General features: G+C 43.1%; 1 protein-coding gene across 1 annotated transcript; it reads right to left on the reverse strand.

Moving 5' to 3' along the window:
• Window positions 1–1,056: 1,056 nt before the first annotated feature.
• ccdc174 (coiled-coil domain containing 174) lies at window positions 1,057–21,082 on the reverse strand. The gene is made up of 11 exons (XM_078414406.1): window positions 20,962–21,082; window positions 17,243–17,347; window positions 15,700–15,800; window positions 14,108–14,166; window positions 12,035–12,197; window positions 10,057–10,152; window positions 8,175–8,311; window positions 5,354–5,448; window positions 4,243–4,387; window positions 3,909–4,073; window positions 1,057–1,938 (listed from the first exon to the last, which is right to left on the reverse strand). The coding sequence occupies exons 1-11, from the start codon at window positions 21,001–21,003 to the stop codon at window positions 1,670–1,672; spliced, it is 1,377 nt and encodes a 458-aa protein (XP_078270532.1). The 5' UTR covers window positions 21,004–21,082; the 3' UTR covers window positions 1,057–1,669.
• Window positions 21,083–22,336: the final 1,254 nt, after the last annotated feature.

A 22,336-nucleotide genomic window follows, 5' to 3' on the forward strand; every position in this document is an offset into this window, starting at 1 on the left:
GGTAGCGCAGCGGTAGAGTTGCTGCTTTACAGCGAATGCAGCGCCGGAGACTCAGGTTCGATCCTGACTACGGGTGCTGCACTGTAAGGAGTTTGTACGTTCTCCCCGTGACCTGCGTGGGTTTTCTCCGAGATCTTCGGTTTCCTCCCACACTCCAAAGATGTACAGGTATGTAGGTTAATTGGCTGGGTAAATGTAAAAATTGTCCCTAGTGGGTGTAGGATAGTGTTAATGTACGGGGATCACTGGGCGGCACGGACTTGGAGGGCCGAAAAGGCCTGTTTCCGGCTGTAGATATATGATATGATGATATGATAACTGCAGATGCTGGTACAAATCGAAGGTATTTATTCACAAAATGCTGGAGTAACTCAGCAGGTCAGGCAGCATCTCGGGAGAGAAGGAATGGGTGACGTTTCGGGTCGAGACCCTTCTTCAGACTCTGACAGTAGTTTGGCAAGGGAACTTCAGTAACAAAAAATCAATAATGAATCCTGATGGTTCAGTATCTGGAATGCTTCAATTGCTTACTCACTGGCTTCAATAGAAGAAAATTATACTGTGGTAGAACATATGCCAGTAACTATTTAGTTTAGAAATAGTGCTGAAACAGGCCCTTCGGCCCACCAAGTCCACGCCAACTAGCAATCCCCACACATTAACATTATCCTATATGGACAGTTTACACATACACCAAGCCAATTAACCTACAAACCTGTATGTGGCATTGCCATTTTCATTTCACTGCACATTGTGTATGTGACAAATAAACTTGACTTGACTTGTGGGAGGAAACTGAAGATCTGAGAAAAACATGCAGTCACAGGGAGAATGTACAAACTCCGTTTGGACAGCACCCGTTGTCGGGATCGGATCCAGGTCTCTGGTGCCGTAGCTGTGCCGCCCTGTCTATCTTGAAAGTTCATTTAGCTCTGAAGACCTTTGGCTAAGAACGTACAATCGAGAACCTGAATCACAGCACCGTGCAAGGTATGAAATTAAACTTCTTGCTTGTACATAATTGAGTGAATGACCTGAAAATTATAATACGACAGGCAGCCATTTCATTCATCACACTTCAACTGCATTTTCAGTGAAACTTTAATGCTATAATCCTGACATTCACTGCCAAAACCTCATGGCAGTTTTTCAACAATTATAGTACAGTTGGTTAATGTGCCACCAACTTTACCTTATTAATTACAAGTCCAAATATTAGTGGCTGAAGCAGTCTTGCTGTCTTAGTTTGTCTGGTTTTTAAAAAGGCCAGTGATGGACAGGTAGGTTTGTTTAATGTTTGAGCATTATCATTACAACTTTAATTGTGGAGTTCAGTGACAGGATTCCAATACTTGCCCAATAACCATGATGGTGGGGTGGGAAGATGCACACACTGCTTACCACCAGCTGGTGGTCCTTTTCCAAGCCACTTCAATACTTGTGTCATTAAAAGCAAAAATGGCCACACCTCCAGAGAGGTAATTGAAAAAAAAACCCAGCTGTACTTATCTTTTCCTCAGTATTATACATTTGTGTGAATACTTCTATGTTAAAAATTGTCAGTATTCTGACAATTGGACAGCAGAGAGATGTCATCAAAGCTGAACTGTGGGGAAAATACTTTAATCAGACCTGTCACCAGTGACAGAGTGTGGCTCATTCTTCCTGTTCAGGTAGAATGCTTGTAATAAGACAACATATCATCTAGAGAATTGCCATTGGCTGGCTGATGGCAGTTCAAATTGCTTTGCCACTTCTTGTTTGAATAGTGCTGCCCCTCAAACTGTGCAGTCTGTTGGGAGGAAGATCCCCGCTGGCCCTTCTTCCACTCTCCATAGTTATTTGATTTCTTGGAGTCACAGTAATATTCTGAAGGTGGTGCAAATTCAGACAGTCTCTCATCCCTTTGCTTCTTGGACCAGTGTTCAAACAGTAGCTCTGAAATGATATATTAAAAAATTAGTTTAACTCTTCAGAGCCTTGCCACTCCTATCCATCTTCAAAATAAACAGAATTCCCAGGTTTTAAGCACATCCTGCAAAGGCGGTAAGGTAAAAACAAAATATTCATCAATACAATATATCTTTATTGTCATTGTACAGGGAGGGGTACAACGAGATTGTGAATGCGCCTCCCATACGATGCAATAAATTAATTAATTAGCTAGTCAGTATTAATTTAAACAACCCAATGAAACAAATTGTAAATAAAGTGCAAGTAGATCTGTGCCAGTTCTGTGACCATCCGGCTCAGCAGGACCGGTTCATCGCAGCTATGGCCCTGGGGATGAGGCTGTTCCTGAGTCTGGAGGTGCAGGCGTAGAAGGCCTTGTAGCGTCTGCCCGATGGCAGAAGTTCGAGCAGACTGTTGCAGGGGTGTGAAGAGTCTTTGTGGATGCTGGTGGCTTTTCTGAGGCATCGTGTGTTGTAGATGCCCTCCAAGGCTGGTAGCTGTGTTCCGATGGTCCTCTGAGCTCTATGGACTACCTGCTGAAGAGCTTTCCTCTGCCTCCGTGCAGCTGAGATACCACACAGGGATGCCATGTATTAGGATGCTCTCTATGGTGCAGCAGTAGAAGGTCGTCAGCAGCTGTTGGGGTAGACCAGACTTTTTCAGTGTTCTTGGGTAGAACAGTCGTTGCTGTGCCTTCTTGACCAGCGCAGCGGCGTTATTGGACCATGTTAGGTCCTCCGAAATGTGAGTGCCCAGAAACTTGAAGCTGGACACACTCCATACTGTCCCCGTTGATAAAGATCGGGGCGTATTCCCCATTGTGTGACCTACGGAAGTTGATGATCAGCTCCTTAGTCTTGGTGGTATTTAGGGACAGGTTGTTATCAGAGCACCAGTCCGCCAGGTTCTGCACCTCCGCTCTGTATTTTGTTTCATCACCGTTGGTGATCAGCCCGACACGTTGTGTCGTCTGCAAACTTGACAATGGTGTTGGTGTCGAATGCAGGAACACAGTCGTGTGTGAGTAGAGCATGGGGCTCAGAACACAGCCCTGTGGTGTGCCGGTACTCAGGGTGATAGTGGAGGACTGGTGCGGGCCCATTCTCACTGCCTGCCGTCGCACCAGCAGTTTCTGATCCATGTCACATGCTTATCCCACATACACATCAATCTATAATAATTAACACTAAGTCCTTGTAGGAAAATAACTGCAGATGCTGGTACAAATCGAAGGTATCACAAAATGCTGGAGTAACTCAGCAGGTCAGGCAGCATCTCTGGAGAGAAGGAATGGGTGGCGTTTTGGGTCGAGACCCTTCTTCAGACTGATGTCGGAGGGACGGGACAAAGAAATGATATAGGTGGAGACAGGAAGACAGTGGGAGAACTGGGAAGGGGAAGAAAGGGACAGAGGAACTATCTAAAGTTAGAGAAGTCAATGTTCATACCGCTGGGCTTTAAGCTGCCCAAGCAAAATATGAGGTGCTGTTCCTCCAATTTGCGGTGTGCCTCACTCACTATGACACTGGAGGAGGCCCATGACAAAAAGGTCAGACTGGGAGGAGGAGTTGAAGTACTCAGCCACCGGGAGATCAGGTTGGTTAAGGCGTTAACGTCAGGAATTCATCTCGTGCACCTCTGCATTGACTCCAAGCCACATACTGTACATGTCTTAACAAGGAGATTAAAACCAATTGTGGCCTCAGCAAGAGCCAACAGCAGGCCTTCCTTACCTTTCTAAATCCTCCAGGCAATACAGTAGGACAGATGGGTTGCTCGTCTAATTGCTCATTGTGTTGCATGCTAACTTTGTTGTACAAGGATACCAAACTACTACACCAGCAGAAGATCAGAACCGGAGACACTCATCATCAGGGAAATTAGTCTAGTTTTAACTAATGGAATTGAATAAAACAAGTATCAACTATACCCATAGACTGACTTTTCTCACTTACCTTTCCCTCTGTCCCATTCCCGGACGTGAGGCACACCAGGTTTCGTGTCCTTTCGCTCCTGTATTACAATTTCCACTTTTTTATTTCTTGGGCTGGTGACTTCATTCTGCCTTGTATCCAGTTCTGAAGTTATTGGCTCTGGCACCAGTTCCCCAGTCTCTTCACCTGTGCATGAAATAATATCACATAAACAAAACATTAGTATCACCTGCCAATCACAGTCCGGATCAATTCCTTGGGATGGAAATTAGGGAACAGAGGGAAAAAAATTGGTTAGTTCTGATCCCTCATGTCCCATATCCTTTATGTTAGTAATTAAAAGTTCAGATTGTACCTTCGGTCTGCAACTCTGCAGGAATTTCGATTCCATCAGCTTTCAGCTTCTTTATCTTCCGCTCACGAACTTTTGCCAGCCTGACATTCAGCATGGCTTTGCGTTTCTCCTTAAGTTTCCCTCGTTTGGTTCTCTGGTCCATCGTCTGCAATGGAGGCAAAGTTTAACTGTCATGACAGCAGTACGTAGAGAAAGAACAATGAAAATAACTAGTTTAGACTTGCTGAACAATGTGATACAGATTTGTCTTGGATTATTTGTTAATTTGTGTGAAACACTTCAGCCATTGCCCTTAATGCCTTTAAAAAACTGGAGTACATTACTGTTGCTCATCCTTGTGTTCACCATTTGGGTTTCCAGTTGTTTAAGGCTGAGCTTCAAAAGTAGAAAATACATTTAGCTGCTGCTATTACACCAAGGAGGTCCCTAGGTGAGGTAGATTTGGGTCTGAGCGTCAAGGAAAGGATTGGGTTAGATCCCTGTAACTTCTACAAATGCCTTTTCTCCTAAACAATTCCATTTACTCCATGCCACAATGGTATCACAGCTTTAACATCTTGGGCATATACTCAAATCATTTTTACAAATGCAGCACAGATTTATGAGGATGTTTAACTCCAACTAAAACTTACCTACCTCTCCCATCACCCAACTAAACAATTCATTCTTATTTCCTATTCATTCAGGGCAACTCTGATTCTCCTGGTATCCACCTACACTGGGGTAATTTGCAATAGCTAAAAACTTAGCAAACACTTCTCTGGGTTGTAGGAGAAACTGGAGCACTTGGGGAAAACAGACCTGGCCCCGGAAAGAACCTGCAAGCTTTTCACAGGTAGCCACATAGCTAGCTCATTAATGAACGTGGTTCACTGGAGCAAAGTTTCTGTGCTGCTCATTCATCTATCTTGCCACATCCTTATTTATATGTTTCTTAAAGGAAGCCTCTTATGATATATCTGGGCCTGTGTATATATAACCTGCATTTCAAACCCAATATGGCTCAGTGCCTGCTAACTCAACCCGTTGAGCATTCAGGACAGCCCGCCCTCCTGTGATTTAATCATTTGATTAAAATGAATATTAAAAACATGTACATGTGGGAGTTTACCTGTTCTCGCAGCATATCCAGGGTTTCAATCTGCTTCTTCCTGGTGCTTTCATCACGAGCAAAAGCGAAATAACCTACACCCAGCTCTCGAGCCTCTGTAATAGCAATTAACTGATTAGAATGATTCCTTTCAGATGGCTGTTCAAATTTATTTTCTCTATGTTAACTGGCTCTGCTACCTCACATCATGGCAAATTGAGCTAACAACCCACTGCCACGTATTTGAAGATGTTGCTTTGCAGTTCAAACTGCTATTGTGTCACGTGTGCTGCAAAGGAAAAGATTCACACATGCTCAAAGGTTCCTTGCAGAAGTACAACATCCCCTCTGACTCCTGGGCACCTTTAGCCTATGGCTGCTCAAACTGTAGGAGCATTCTGGATGGTATTCACAACCGCGAGGTCAGTGGGGGCGCACAGAAGCCCCCTCATAACCATCAGAAAGAGCAACTACCCACTCTATGCCTGATCCATGGAAGAATCGGGCATTCCCACACTGTCCTCATTAGTTATCTCAAAACAAGTGAAAACAAGCTTTCCTTAATCCCATGGTTTAGCCTAAGGAATAGGCACATATAAGATGCTGCTTTAACCGGTAGAGGAACTATTGGTAGAACAATCCTACAATGGATTAAATGAAGGCCTCACAAAAACCGTTACCTGTAATCCAACACCCAAATCCTAAGGTATAGGCCAGCAGCTTCCATCTCCTCACCCACACAACTGGTTCTGGTTGCTGTGGTGTAATAACTAATGATTAAGCACTGGGTTTGTACCTCTTCACTGGCAGGACAATGGGATGTGTAATGGCTTTAAAAACTAGAGATCTTGCAAAATAAGTTTACCACAAGAATGGGCACCTTGTCAATATTTGAGGAGCAGTCGGTTTCCTTGAATCATGCCCATTGTAAGGAAGTGCCAAAATAGAGGTAAAGCAAGAGGGAGACAATTGAGAGAACAAGTAGCAGGATCTACGTGTCAATCTAACAGGCAATTTAACCAGGAACACCAAGTCTTTGGCAGGGGCTACGGACTATAACTAGCTACAGGTCGAGCACCCCCTCAACCGGAAGTGCCGGCTCCTCCTTAGCTGATGACCTGAACTCTTTTTACGCACGGTTTGAGACGGGTAACACCACCAGCTCGCCGTCTAAAAACAGCACCGAAGGGGCGCTGGCTAGCGAGGCTGGAGGGGGATCCACCGCTGGGGATGTGCACACATTCTAGGTGTCCGAGCATGAGGTGAGGTGGGCTCTGACGCGTGTGAACACGAGGAAAGCTGGAGGCCCAGATGGTATATCTGGGCGAGTACTAAAGTCTTGTGCTACTCAGCTTGCTCCAGTGCTCACCACAATATTCAACCTCTCCTTGGCAAAGTCCGTGGTCCCTGCATGCTTCAAAAGATCCATCATTGTACCGGTGCCAAAGAATGCCTCTCCAGCGTGTTTAAATGACTACCGACCGGTGGCCCTCACCTCGGTTGTCATGAAATGCTTTGAGAGGCTAGTCAAGAAGCACATCTGCGCCCTCCTTCCTCGCAACATGGACCCACTACAGTTCGCATACCGTCCGAACAGGTCCACGGATGATGCAGTCTCCCAGGTTCTACACACCGCTCTCTCTCATCTGGACAGCCAGGGGGGCTATGTGAGGATGCTGTTCATTGACTTTAGTTCAGCATTCAACACAATAGTCCCCAGCAGACTGGTTGAGAAGCTGCTGGAACTGGGGCTTAGCACCCCTCTGTGTGCCTGGGTCCTGGACTTTCTCACTGCCAGGCCCCAAGTGGTCAGGATGGGGGAACACACATCTAGCTCCCTCACCCTGAACATAGGATCCCCCCAGGGCTGCGTCCTTAGCCCCCTACTGTACTCCCTGTACACACATGACTGTGGGGCCAGGTTCAGCTCAAACTCCATGATCAAGTTTGCTGATGACACTGTGGTGGTGGGCCGGATCTCCAACAACGATGAGAAGGCCTACCGGGAGGAGGTGGCTGATCTGGCACTCTGGTGTCAGGACAATAGCCTCCTCTTGAATGTCACTAAAACAAAGGAGCTGATTGTGGACTTCAGAAGGGCTAAACATCCAAGGACGTACACGCCACTGGAGATAAATGGGTCTATTGTGGATAGGGTGAGCAGTTTCAAATACTTGGGAGTCCGCATCGTAGAGGATCTGACGTGGGCAACGCACATTGCCGCACTGGTGGGTAAGGCTAAGCAGCGCCTTTACCACCTTAGACAACTGAGGAAATTCAGAGTGTCTCAGAGGATCCTTCATTGCTTCTACTCTGGGGCTGTAGAGAGCATCCTGTCCGGCAACATTACAGTCTGGTTTGGGAACAGCTCTGCCCAGGACAGGATAGCCCTGCAGAGAGTAGTGCGTTCGGCAGAACGCACCATGGGAACTACACTCGTCCCCCTGCAGGACCTATACATCAGGAGGTGCAGATCCAGAGCAAGCAAGATCATGAGGGACCCCTGCCACCCCAGTAACGGACTGTTTCAGATGCTACGATCAGGCAAACGCCTCCGCTGTCACGCTGTGAAAACGGAGAGGATGAGACGGAGCTTCTTCCCACAGGCCATCAGGACTGTCAACTTTTATAACCCCAGAGACTACATTTTTGTCGACAATAATAGTAACTTATTAACTTTATTTATATGCTGTAACTGTAATTCTTTTTGTGCACAACCCGCAGGCATTGCCACTTTCATTTCACTGCACATCGTGTATGTGTATGTGACAAATAAATTTGACTTGACTTGAAGTCATACTTTAGATTAATAAAATTGTGCTGCGCTCATTAAAATACACACCATTTTGCCGAATGTCCTCGTAGTGCATTGGTCCAATTGGTTTGCTCAGTGCTTCCTCTTCCTCCTTTTCCCACTGCTGCCGCTGAAGCTCCCGTCTCATGTCTTCAGAAAGTAATGTCTTTTCATCTGCCTCCTGCCTGTGAATGGTTCAAGTGGATGCATCACACGAGTACCACAGTAACTTCTATGCTCACAGCATCCCAGGATAGTACTGGTTTATTTCCCAACTTTTTTTGGTTTTTTTCCTCACAGTAAAAGCAGTAAAGGAGAAATTCTAAGGATGGTGATAATACAATACAAAACAAGCTAGAGAAAGATGTGGTCCTGATGATGGAAATCTGACTTGAAACTAATTTGGGGCAATACACACAGGCGAAAGCAGCATTCAGTGGAGAGAGGCAGACAGTGAGAGAGTCAAGGTTTCAGATCAATAACTCATCTCAACCAGAAGAGTAAAAAACACACATTTGTTAGAGAATGGAGTGGAGAGGTGAGTAACATGGGAGTGCAGGTGATAGGGTAGGGATCACAGCTGTCCAGGTGACACACTGATTTTACAGCTGTCTGGTCAATAGATGAGTGAGGGCAGACAGAATTAAAAACAAAAGAACAAATTAGAACCATGAGAGGCAGAACAGGGCTGTGAAACCTGATTCAGAAAAGAATGCTGGGTTTACCCATGGAGAAACAATGATTTTGCTGGATCGCCTTACATTAAAACTAACCCATTCTGACACAAAAGGGGAAAGTCGATTACCTGAAATTACTGGTCAATAGTAAATTGCAAGGGCTGCAACATGCTTATGCATAAGATGAGGGCTCTTCCTTCAGCCCTCGGATCATGACATTGAATTCAATAATTTCAGCGAAGTGGCCAGTTCCAATACAAGTTTGTTTGGTATTGGAGTGTCAGAAACAAAATACCAAGCAGTGGTATATTGTACATGGCAGAATGGACAAATCAAATAACCTTCAATTGTAATTCAGACATTTCTCTTCTTCCTCACTGTGCAAGCAACAGAAATAATAAAGAGAAAATAATGTAAGCAGCAAACCCCGCACATCCATGAACAGAGAAAACAACTTTGGGTCAATGAACCTCAAGTTTATGCAATACTAAATCTGTTTCTTCAAGGATGTTGCCTGGCAATTTCTAATATCTTCTGTCCTCATCGCACTTTATCAGAATTTCCAGTATTTGTTTTTTGGATAAAATGGATGGTCAGTCTTTTTCCTAAAACTAGAAGGCATAGGTTTAAGAGAAGATTTTTCACAGAGGGTGGTAGGTATATGGAATGTGTTGCTGGAGGAAGCTGTAAAGGTGGGTACAAACTTTTAGAAGGCATTTAGATAGGTATATGGATGGATTAGAGGCATATAAGCTACTTCGCATAGGTAACTCATACAGCATGGAAATAGTCCATGCCGACTGATTATTACTATATTAATGATTTGGAAGGGATTGTAGGTGGCATGATTAGTGAGTTTGCACAAAATTGGTGGTTGATGGATAGTGAAGAAGGCTACAACAATGAAATAGAATTCTCTGCTCTTCAAGGAACACCAATTTTGGTATATTTAGTACCTGCTTCAACTACTGGAGGAGGCAGAGTTACCAGTTTACAGCCAGCACCACAACAGCTGGGATGCTGCACAGATATTATTCAGGAAAAGTTGTTGTGCATCGGAGAAATGCTGGTTATATGTAAAAAGTGAAGCATTTCTTTCAAAAGGTTAATTTTTAAAAAATATTGTTATTCTGGATAATCAACTCAAGCACCCAGCTGTTTCTAAGTAAGGCAATATCCAATATGGTTTTCCGTTGTGGAGCTGGCATTGCCTCTTACCTCCCTGCACTTAAAAGGACATCACATATTGTTACCTTGCCCCCCTTAGTTCTTTATCCATAGTGAGTAGACCTGACAAGTCTTTCTTCATGCATCTTCGAGATCGGCCTAAAGAATCCACATAGTCCACCCTGAGAGGGAAGCACATAATAAATCACAGTTCAAAGTTCAAAATACAGTTTTATCATCCTGTACTGCTGCAAGTGTAAAGTCCCTACCTGAACACTGAATTGGGAAACTCTCTTGATAGCAGGAAGCAAGAGTGTGTTGGAAACAAGGCCTTCAATTGATGACAGTAGATACTTCAATTACAGAAAAGTAGCTCTTTAAACTGACTGCTTTTCAACCTCTAAGATATACCAAGTGCCTTTATGAAAGGGTTAACCACATTGACGTGCATTACCACAGACACTCATGGAATGCCCAATGTTAATGTTCAAACTGAAGAAAGTGTATTTCGATAAGGGAAGAAGAAAAATCACCCCCAGGAACCTAACAAAATAGAGAAAGAATGAAACCAAACTACCTACTCTGCATTATCCCAGGTACTGAATTCAGACACAAAAAATATTGGCCAACCTAGCAAAGTCTTTCTTTGAAACATCTTTGAATCTGTGCACAGACTCATCAAGCAGGAGGGGCATGACGGTTGTACTCACAGAATCACATATTACAGCCAACATGCCAAATTCCTGTCTCACCAAGGGGACTGACCCACTGGAGGAAAGCAGAAGCAGCCTTGGGTGGGCCTCATCACTGACTCCAGACATTGAAGCCTCACGGCAGCAGATCAAACCGTACCACCCACCATACATCCTCAGTTGATGACTGAGTGCTCCTCCATTAGTAACAATTAGAAGCACTGAGAGCAAGGACATAGAATGCACTCGGGGGTGGACTTCAATGTCCATCATCAAAAGCAGCTGAATCATACCACCACTGACCAAGCTGCACGAATCCTCAAGGAAGAAACTCCCAAACTCAGTCTGAGAAGTAGTAAGTGAACTGACTTGAGGGATAAACCTATTGACTTAATCTCATAAATCTACCTGTGGCAGATGCATCTGTCCATGATAGCACTGGTAGAAATGATCCCCATACAGATTTCGTGGAGTTCAAGTCTTGCTTTCAAACTAGGGATATCCTCGCGTTGTGTGGAACTACAGTTATGTTAAATAGAATATATATGTAGCAGATCTGGTAGCGGAAAAGCTGATACAGTGAGGAGTGCTCAAGCTGGGAGAAGGTGGCGCAGCAGTAGAGTCGCTGCCATACAGTGTCAGTGACTCGGGTTCAATCCTGAGCACGGGTGCTGTCTGCAGAGTTCGTATATTCTCCCAGTGACTGCCTGGGTTTTCTCTGACTGCTCTGGCTGCCTCGCACACTCCAAAGAGGTACTGGTTTGTCGGTTAATTGGCTTCAGTAAAATTGTAAATTGTCCCTGGTGTGTGGAATACTGCTGGCATACGGGGTGATCGCTGTTCGGCACGGACTTGGTGTGCTCAAGGGCATGTTTCCACGCAGCATCTCTAAAGAGGGCTGCATATAACTATATGGATTATTGTTGCAAAACCTATAGCATCACTGATTTATCATATCATATATATACAGCCGGAAACAGGCCTTTTCGGCCCTCCAAGTCCGTGCCGCCCAGTGATCCCCGTACATTAACACTATCCTACACCCACTAGGGACAATTTTTTTACATTTACCCAGCCAATTAACCTACATACCTGTACGTCTTTGGAGTGTGGGAGGAAACCGAAGATCTCGGAGAAAACCCACGCAGGTCACGGGGAGAACGTACAAACTCCTTACAGTGCAGCACCCGTAGTCAGGATCGAACCTGAGTCTCCGGCGCTGCATTCGCTGTAAAGCAGCAACTCTACCGCTGCGCTACCGTGCCGCCCGTGTCAGCACAAATTGTTTTTGAAGCATTAAGCAAAATCATTTGAAAACTAAAATTGTAGAATACCATGGAATTATCCGCTATGTGTATTCCTGGGCTCTCACCATTCTTCATCGGGGTCCTGAGGTGGTGCAACATCAGAAGCAGGTGCTGTACCCTCACCCTTCTCACTCTCCACTGCCTTTGATGCCCAATTCTCACTGCAAGCCTGCTGATCAAAAATCTTCTGTGTGAAGTCCACCAGGTACATACTTTCTGTTTCTTCATCTGGCACAGCATAACAAAATGTCCATTCGAATTAAAGAAATAGGAAAAGCAGAAATTAGAAAAAAAACTGCAGCAACTAGAAAATTACATTGGAATTAAATCAAAGGGAAATTCAACCTATCATAGCTAGAGTTGAAGGAGTTCTCAGTCCAGCTTTCTGCATTCTGCCCTCAGCCCTTCTCGTTTCACCCAGAACATGGATAGGGGTTTCTGTTGTCCTCGCCTCCCATCTCACCAGCCCTCACATTCAACTGGTCATCTCTGTAATTCAATGCGATTGTTCGTCTGACATATGCTACCTTGGTTTTTTCCATTTTAGGCTTTGGTCCCTCTATGACTCCCTCGCCTATTCTTCCATCTTCACCCGCCACACCTCTTCCCAGACACTTTCCGGTGGAACTAAAGGACATGAAACACTGGGCTTTTATTCTCTTCCCTTCCCACTATCCAGGGACCAAACAGATCTTTAAGCTAAAGGAAAGATTTGTGTGCACCTCTTCCAATCTAGTGCACTGCATTCAGTGCTCACAATTTGGAATCCTCTGCATTTACTTTCTTCAATGTAAATTAGGTGACTGCTTTGCAGAACATACTGATTCAGTCCACAAGGTGACCCCGAGCTACTAATTTCCTGTCAATTTAATTCCCCAACTGACCGGCTACCTTCAGCCTTTAACATTATTCCAACAAAGCCCAACAGAAGCTCACAGAATAGCAAGCACATAGATTGAAAATGTGTTGATAGGTTCTCGTGTTTCTCAAGGTTGATGGATCCTTCTCCATCAACTGTGACTGGCGGAGAAATGCAGAAATCAGTGCTCATTACCCATGTCTTCATGATACTTTTCAGTGATTTGGATGAAGGAACTGAATGTAGTATTCCTAAGTTCACCAGAGACACACAACTGTGTGAGATTGGGAATGGTGTCGAAGATGCAAATAAGCTTTCACTAAGCACTAACTTAGACAAGCTGAGAGAGTGGGCAAGAACATGGCAGATTCAGACCACCATGGTTTAACATGAAGTTATTCATTTTGGTCAGAAAAATAGCAGAGGATTATTTAAAAGGGAAATAGATTAGGAAAATGTAATGTATGAAGGTCCTTGTACCCCACTCACAATGCAAACATGGAGATGAAGCTAGAAGTTAATATAGCAAATGCTGGCAATCATTGCAAGAGAGTTTGAGTACAGGAGCAAGATATCTTACAAGAGTTATTTCAAGCCATGGTGTGAGCACACCTGGAGCACTTTTGGTCTTCCAATTTTGGTCTTCTTACCTTAGAAACAATATACTTGCCTAGCTGTTAGTGACTGTCCAAAATGCCGTGGGGAAACACTGAACAAAAGCAGTCAATAGAGTTGGGAAAAGGCAGTGGTGGGATGCAAAACAAAAAGCTGAAAATATTTTGTCAGGTAGCAACGCAAGGTTGTCTGGCCCAAGCGTTTCTAGCATTTCCTGTTTTTATTTCAGATATTCAGCGCAGGCAAGTGGGCCGAGGGGAGCTGGGACATTGTTGGCTCGTGTGGGCGAGTTGGGCCGAAGGGCCTGTTTCCACACTGTATCACTCTATGACTCTGTGACAGACATAAACCAATCCATGTGGCTTCACATGATGGAAAAGTGAGGTGAGGCTACCTATCAGAGTTATCAACAGTCTAGCTGATAGCAAAGGCCATCTCGTCAGATGCAGTAACGGGTGAGTAGTCAGGACACAAAATTATTTTTGTGACTTTATACACATCAAAATAGCAGATCATACGGGGGTAATGATAACACAAATTCAGATACCAAGTATCCCAAGGTTAGATGGAGACATCTCAAGTTCACTTAATATTAATTCTACCACTAACGATGCTTTCATCTTTTCTGCAGCATGAAAAAAATTCAAACCACAACCCAGATTACCTGGAAAATCTCCTTTCGTCATCTGATCGTAAAGCTTTGCTTTTTCCTCCAACCTCTGTCTAAAGAAAACACAAATTAATTTAATACAAATTTATCAATTAATTCCAAGCATGAACATAGCTTGCTCAGAATATGGCACAAACATTAACCTGTAGGTTGTCCTTTTAAACATAATTCTCTTAGGTGAGGAACCCCACCCTAATGACATGAATGCAACCCTATATTTACACTCTCCGTGCTGCATGGAAGGAAGCTGCTATATTGGGGTGCCTTCTTCCAAATGAGATGTTAAAATGAGACACTGACAGACACTTCCTCTCAATATCCCAAAATCACTTTTCGTTGGTGAGTATGGAAGTTTGGTCCATTGTTCCACTCAATATTTATCCTTCAACTAACATTCAAGTTACAGACTGGCTTGGCTTTTGTTGGTGCAAGCTTGCAATTTTGAAGAAAACATTTGTTCAATTCTATTCACAGCTCCTCAGCAACTAAAGAGGGAGTCTAACAACCAACCAGGGGCATTTAATAGCACCATCATTGTTGAGTCATGGAGGGTCACCACTGACCAGAAATTCAACTGGACCAGCCTCGTAGATACTGTGAGGAAATCAGAGGCTGGGTATCATGGTGAGCAAATCACCCTGTTGTAGTGGCCTGGCGGAGGCCAGAGAAAAGGCAAGACGCCAGGCAGTTTTGAGTAAGATTCTTTTATTAGGCTGTGAGCTCCTGCCCACAGCGTAGTTCTCCTAGGGATGAGCCACGCCTCCCCATGGTCTCACTTTTAACCCCTTACGCCTGTCCGTCACGTAACGAGGGGCTGACCCAAGAAGTGGCCTGATCCGCCACACTGTGACACTTTTTGAAAGTCTTTCCACAGAGCACAAGTCAGGAACATGCTGGAACACTTACAACTTGCCTCAATGAGTGCAGATCCAACAACTCGCATGAAACCTGATAAGATCCAGGAAAAAGCAGTCCATCCACCTCATCCAATTTTAACTCAGTCCATCACCAGCATAGTGGCTGCAGTGTGAACCATTTACAAAATACACTACAGCTATTCACTTAGGCTACCCAAACAGTATCGCCCAAATCTGCAACCTCCATCATCAAAGGACCAGATCAACAAAACTTGTGGGAACCCAACAAAGTGGCTCTCCTCCATGTTGCGTACCATCCTGACACGGAAATGCATCTCCAGTCCTTCATAGTCGCTGGATCCAAATCCTGAAACTCCCAAACCAACAGCATTGTGGGGATAATTTACCAGAATGAGCTGCAACAGTTTAACGCAGTAGCTTTGAACTTTCATCACTTTCTAAAATCAAAACACTGCTAATGCTGCAAATGTGAAAGAAAACCAGAAAGAGCTGGAAACAATTAACAGCAGATCCTTGACCCAAAATGTTAACTTGCTTCATCTGCTACACATGCTGCCTGATCTGCTGAGCATCTCCAGTATTTTCTGGGTTTATTTTTGCTCCAATAATTTGCCCAGTGCTACATCCCTCGTGATTGTAATTTTCTTGAATTGCTGCAGAGTGATTTGACAATATGCCTTCATGGAGCTTTGTGTTTAAAATTCTTACCTTGATTTATCAAGTGTCTGTTGTTCCTCAATCCTTTCTTCAACATCCTTCTCAGCCCGATCAGAGACGCCTATATTTTGTTTGCTCCAGATACCTGGCTTCTATAAAATTTATATTTATGTATTTCAATATAACTGCACCTTAGTGGTTTAGTAATTGCAAAGTATTATCTAAATTATAGACAGAGGATAAGTATTACGACCAAAAAGAGTTCATAAATTACTTACTTTATTAAAACTTTACTAAGAACGGGAATGAAGGAATATTAGCAGCAGACTCAAAAAGTGACACAATTTGCCCACCCATTTAACCCATCTATATCCCTTTCTAACTTCCTCATATTCTCTTCACAACTTACTCTCCTAGCTACATCTCTAGTGCCTTCATCAAGTTCATTTATGCAATTGTAAAAAGTTAAGACCCCAGCAACAATTTGCACGGTCCATCACTTGTTACACCCTGCCATCTACCTAAAATCTAATTTATGCTTTCTGTTAACCAACAATCTTCTATCTACACCAATGAGTTCACTCCTACATTCTGAGCTTCTATTTTATGCTATTACATTTGATGGGGTACCTAATCAAATGTCTTCTGGAAGTCTTTTGGATTGATAGTGTGTCCACCAGTTCCTCTTTATCCACACTGCCTGTTACCGGTTCAATGAACTCCAATGAATTTGTCAAACATGATTTCACTTTTTTGAACAAAAGGACATGGATCACTTTAAATTTTGCTCAGATCTTTGTTGTAATGTGTTCAATAGTTGCTTCTAATAGTCCCCCCTTGACAGATGCAAAATTAACTGGCCGTCTCCCTCCTTTTGTGACAAGAGGGTGTTATGTGCTAACATGCCCACCTTCAAGAAAGCGCAAGGAAAGATCGTTGCTGGTAAGCGGGCCGGTGCTTACCTCCCGCACCCTTGAAGGCATTCTGAGACGGCTGCACGAGGCGCCCTGGGTCACGGAGGCTGAACCATGGCCAAAGGCAAAGGATGGCATGTTCCCAGACCAATGTCAAGGAGGCATCAGTGTGGTCAAGTTAGCAGAGTGGGCTGTTGGAGAAGCTGATTGGCCTTAGATCAGGCACCGCTCCAATGACACGTAACGGCGGAGCAGTGGTAGAGGACATCGACAAAGCACCTGGCCAGGACGACTCCCGCAACACTGACCCAGTGCCGCCACACCGATGGGCCTTCAAGGCCAAGTTCTCTAAGGGTACAAGATGGCTCCAAAAACATGCAACTCTTGTGTACCAACCCAGTGTGGTCTACTATCTTACACCTTTTTACTTAGTATGATTGTGCCTAATGTATAGGATTGTCACTGAATTGCATGCAAAAATATAATTTTACTGTACTTAGGTCCATGTGACAATAAAGTACCAGTGAACCATTAATGTCCTCACCAAATAGAAGTGAAATTTCCATCATAAAATCTGGTTGTGGTGTTAATGTATTTTGCGCTACGATCATGGAAAATTAACGTTAAGAAAAAAAAAAGGCTTTCAGAAGCCAGGAATGAAATGGCAGTAACTCGCATACCTTGTTAGATGACTTCACTTTATATTGACCTCCTGCTTCTTTCAGAAGTTTATCCTGCTTGAACTCTTCCTGCTTCCGATAAAGTTCGGCCTTCAGATCGACTAACTACAGCACAAAATTATTATTATTTTTTTTTTAAGACAGTTCTTTAAAACATTTTACAATTATCAACCCAATATGTATAGCTACATATAGGTACAGATAGGATTTTCTTTTACTCTAAGAGATGCTGTTTTATTAATGCCAACATTGTACTCATCTCAATATCATGCAATGTAATGGGTGCTATTTGTTATAGATGCAGGTACATTTTTGCAGAGATAAAAGTAAACAAATTTTCCCTGTGGAAACAAATACTCTAATAAGAGTTCATTAATAAATCTATTGAAACTTTATATATACCGAGGATTTTTTTAACATATACCGAGGAAATTTAAGCTCTGGGGATAAGTTCTTGTGTGTTGCTAGAGCACCCAATGGAAAACTTCCACCACTGGCCACCACATTCAATTGTCTATCTTTCATCACAGCCACACTTTCAGTACAAACTCCATAGCAGCTGTACCACTGGAGTGTATGTCTTGTTATCAGAAAAAATTCAGCACCAGCTATATTTTGTGACAGTTCTTCACAGTGAAGTATACAGTGCCCGTCATAATATTTGGGACAAAGACCCATCATTTATTTATTTGCCTCTGTACTCCAAAATTTTACATTTGTAATATTAAAAAATTACATGTGGTTAAAGTGCACATTGTCAGATTTTAATTAAGCCCATTTTTATACATTTTAGTTTCATCATGTAGAAATTACAGCTGTGTTTATACATAGTCCCCCCATTTCAGAGCACCATAATATTTGGGACACATGGCTTCACAGGTGTTTGTAATTGCTCAGATGCGTTTAATTGCGTCCTTAATGCAGGTATAAGAATGCTCAGCACCTAATCTTTTCTCCAGTCTTTCCATCACCATTGGAAACATTTATTGCTGTTTATCAACATGAGGACCAAAGTTGTGCCAATGAAAGTCAAAGAAGCCATTATGAGACTGAGAAACAAGAATAAAACTGTTAGAGGCATCAGCCAAACCTTAGGCTTACCAAAATCACCTGTTTGGAACATCATTAAGAAGAAAGAGCACACAGGTGAGCTTACTAATCACAAAGGTACTGGCAGGCCAAGGAAGACCTCCACAGCTGAAGGCAGAAGAATTCTCTCTAATAAAGAAAAATCCCCAAACACCTGTCCGACAGATCAGAAACACTCTTCAGGAGTCAGGTGTGGATTTGTCAATGACCACTTTCCGCAGAAGAATTCATGAACAGAAATACAGAGGCTACACTGCAAGATGCAAACCACTGGCAAGCTGCAAAAATAGGATGGCCAGATTACAGTTTGCCAAGAAGTACTTAAAAGAGCAACCACAGTTCTGGAAAAAGGTCTTGTGGATAGATGAGACAAAGGTTAACTTATATCAATCAGAGTGATGGCAAGAGCAAAGTATGGAGGAGAGAAGGAACTGCCCAAGATCCAAAGCATACCACCTCATCTGTGAAACACGGTGGTGGGGGTGTTATGGCTGCTGAAGGTACTGGCTCACTTATCTTCATTGATGATACAACTGCTGATGGTAGTAGCATAATGAATTCTGAAGTGTATAGGCACATCCTATCTGCTCAAGTTCAACAAATGCCTCAAAACTCATTGGCCGGCGGTTCATTCTACAGCAAGACAATGATCCCAAACATACTGCTAAAGCAACAAAGTTTTTCAAAGCTAAAAAATGGTCAATTCTTGAGTGGCCAAGTCAATCACCTGATCGGAACCAAATTGAGCATTCCTTTTATATGCTGAAGAGAAAACTGAAGGGGACTAGACCCCATAACAAGCATAAGCTAAAGATGGCTGCCATACATGCCTGGCATCACCAAAGAAGACACCCAGCAACTGGTGATGTCCATGAATCGCAGACTTCAAGCAGTCATTGCATGTAAAGGATATGCAACAAAATACTAAACATGACTACTTTCATTTACATGATATTGCTGTGTCCCAAACATTATGGTGCCCTGAAATGGGGGGGGGGGGGACGACTATGTATAAACACTGCTGTAACTTCTACATGGTGAAACCAAAATGTATAAAAATTGGCCTTTATTAAAATCTGACAATGTGCACTTTAACCACATGTGATTTTTTTTCTATTACAAACCTCATTATGCAATACAGAGGCAAATAAATAAATGATGGGTCTTTGTCCCAAACATTATGGAGGGCACTGTATGTACCTGGAAGCTTCCTTTAAAGGTGTATATATATTTATATAACAAAAAAAAAAGTATTACAGAAATCAGTCTACTCCTTTAACTGTTGTGCAAATATGCCTAAAGATTGACACAAAGTGCTGGAGTACCTCAGGTCACGTAACATCTCGGAGAAAAAGGAGGAGGGATGTCATCCATCCTTTTTTCTCCCGAATTGCTACCCGACCTGCTGAGTTACTCCAGCACTTTGTGTCCATCTTTGGCATAAACCAGCATCTGCATTTCTTTATTTCTACAATTTGTGCAAATAAGCCTGATGTTTTCACTCTCATTCCATTGGGATTCAAGGTTTTCTGCTGCATTAGAAATTCTACATGAGATAGTAGAATTAAGGGAATTTGCTCCACAAAATTCACAACTACAATCCCAAGGAATGTTAAACTCTGGAGACAGTTTATTGGCTGTAACACCTTGTTTTTTTGACACCTGAACCCAATGCATCTAATACTAAAAGCCATATTAAGTTGAACGTCAAAAGTGTTTATTTGTCATGTGCGCAAGATATGAACAGGATAGGCAGTAACGTTTCAATCTCTCTTAAGCCAATATTTCTTTGATTCCATTTGTTTCACTTTTTATTGGTAAATTTATATCGGTTTAAATATTCCAGTGGATAAGTCTGCATTTAATCTCAATAAGGATCAACAAATTTAATTGCAAAGTCAGCTGTTGCTCTGTTGCACAGACATAAAATGTGTTCTAGAAGATGCTGTTCTGACAACTGTCCAATTAATATGAATTTCCACCTAAAAGTATACTAAATGCTATGGGCTGAGCATGCAGTCACAACCCAAAAAGTGTCAAAAGGAATAGGGAGGTGTAGATAAACAGGGTGTAGGGCACAGATAGTTGAGGAAGTACTGAGAGACTATGTGGAGAGCTGATGTCTGGGAGACCTGTGGGTCTGAATGATGTAGTAGAGAAAGGGAGATGCAAGACCATGGGGGGGGGGGGGGAGGAGAGATTTAAATAACAACGTACAGTAAATGGTAGGGGGACGTTATAGGACAGAGAGAATGAGGGGTGCAGGCACATCGTTCAATGTAGGTGGCAACGTGGTGGACAGGGTGGTGAAGGTGGTATTTGGCATGTTTACCTTCATCAGTCTATTAAGTGCAGGAGTTAATAGACCTGCCGTTTGCACCATCGCAAGGTCGAAATATTTGAGGGGTGACCCTACAGAAGTTCATGAAATCATGAGGAGCTTAGATAAAGGAGATTAGATTTCAGAACAAGATTTTATGATCAAGATAATAAGAAAATTAGATAAGGTGGATGATGTTTCGGGTCGAGACCCTTCTTCAGACTGAGAGTCAGGGCGGGAGAGGGAAACTAGAGATATTTCTAGTTTCCTTCTCTCCTGACTCCGTCGTTTTGCAGTCTCTGGGACTCACCGAAGATGCCGTCACAGCAAACGTTTTCTTTCTCTTATCCATGGTGACAGGAGCTGCTTTCGTTCCCGACAGTTTATACCGGGGCCAGCACACGCAATTCCGCTGCCATCTTGGTGAGGTCACGTTAACGCATGCGCCTAACACCATATTCGTAAGGTCAACCAGCAGCAAAGATACTAGAGGAGTAAGACAGACCACTCGACCCTAAAAACCGTAGTACGTCGAGGCGCCATTTTAGTAGGCAGAAACTTGCAGAAACATTTTAAAAGAAAAATAACAAAAATCTGTGAATTGATAGATGAGATATTTTCTGCATTTTAATGGTATTATCACACATACTGTCCCCCCAAAACACTGATTACACTGCGAGAAGCATAACGGACGGCGGGTTTTGCCTACTAAAATGGCTCCTTTACGTACTACACTTCAGTATAGGCGATTTCAACGGAATGGTTCATCTTGTTCCTCTAGTATATTTGATCAGCAGCGTTTTGTCAGATGATGCGATGCCCAGCCTCCATTTAAGTAAGGCCAAAGAAAGCTCATGGGGCGAGTCTAGTCTTTACTTATTAAAGTAAAATTCTACTTTATTTCATGGGTTCTTTAAGATTTTCTCTAGGATAACATCGTGATTTTCTCCATTTATAATTGTATACCTGGAAATGTGGGCAATAATTGCTAATTAGTCATATGGTTAAAGATGCAAAGTAATTCAGTGCAGTGGGTTAGGCAGCATCTCTGGAGAACATGGATAAGTGACTTTTCGATATAGGTCTCAACCCGAAACAACGCCTACCCAAAAACACTGCCTGACCCACTGAGTTACTCCAGCACTTTGTGTCTTTTTTTTGTAAATCAGCATCTGGGGTTCCTTCTGTCTGTCGTCATACAGCTCCTTAGTCTAGTTCATATTTTTGGGGGGTCTGTCCCTCAGCATCCAGAATGACTTCCTTCCACTCCAGATCTATGTGTTCTTTGGTAGCTAAAGTGTCCAATGCAAATCCATTGGGGCAGTTGGTGCTTGACAAGATGAGTGGGGGTGTCGTTTGATGGTTCATTCACACTCGTATTCACGCATCGCATTTGTGTGCTCCCTCTTACAGTGGTTCCGTCTTCGATGCACCTCCTCTGCTTTGAACAGTTATGAGCCATGAATTTTTGTGAGAATATTGCAATTTTTCAAGGATATCATATATATACAGCCGGAAACAGGCCTTTTCGGCCCTCCAAGTTCGTGCCGCCCAGCGATCCCCGTACATTAACACTATCCTACACCCACTAGGGACAATTTTCACATTTACCCAGCCAATTAACCTACATACCTGTACGTCTTTGGAGTCCAATCCTTATAAGTTGTTTTATTCTCTTGGAGGTT

The sequence above is a fragment of the Rhinoraja longicauda genome, chromosome 17 (assembly GCF_053455715.1).
Source record: "Rhinoraja longicauda isolate Sanriku21f chromosome 17, sRhiLon1.1, whole genome shotgun sequence".
Taxonomy (NCBI): domain Eukaryota; kingdom Metazoa; phylum Chordata; class Chondrichthyes; order Rajiformes; family Arhynchobatidae; genus Rhinoraja; species Rhinoraja longicauda.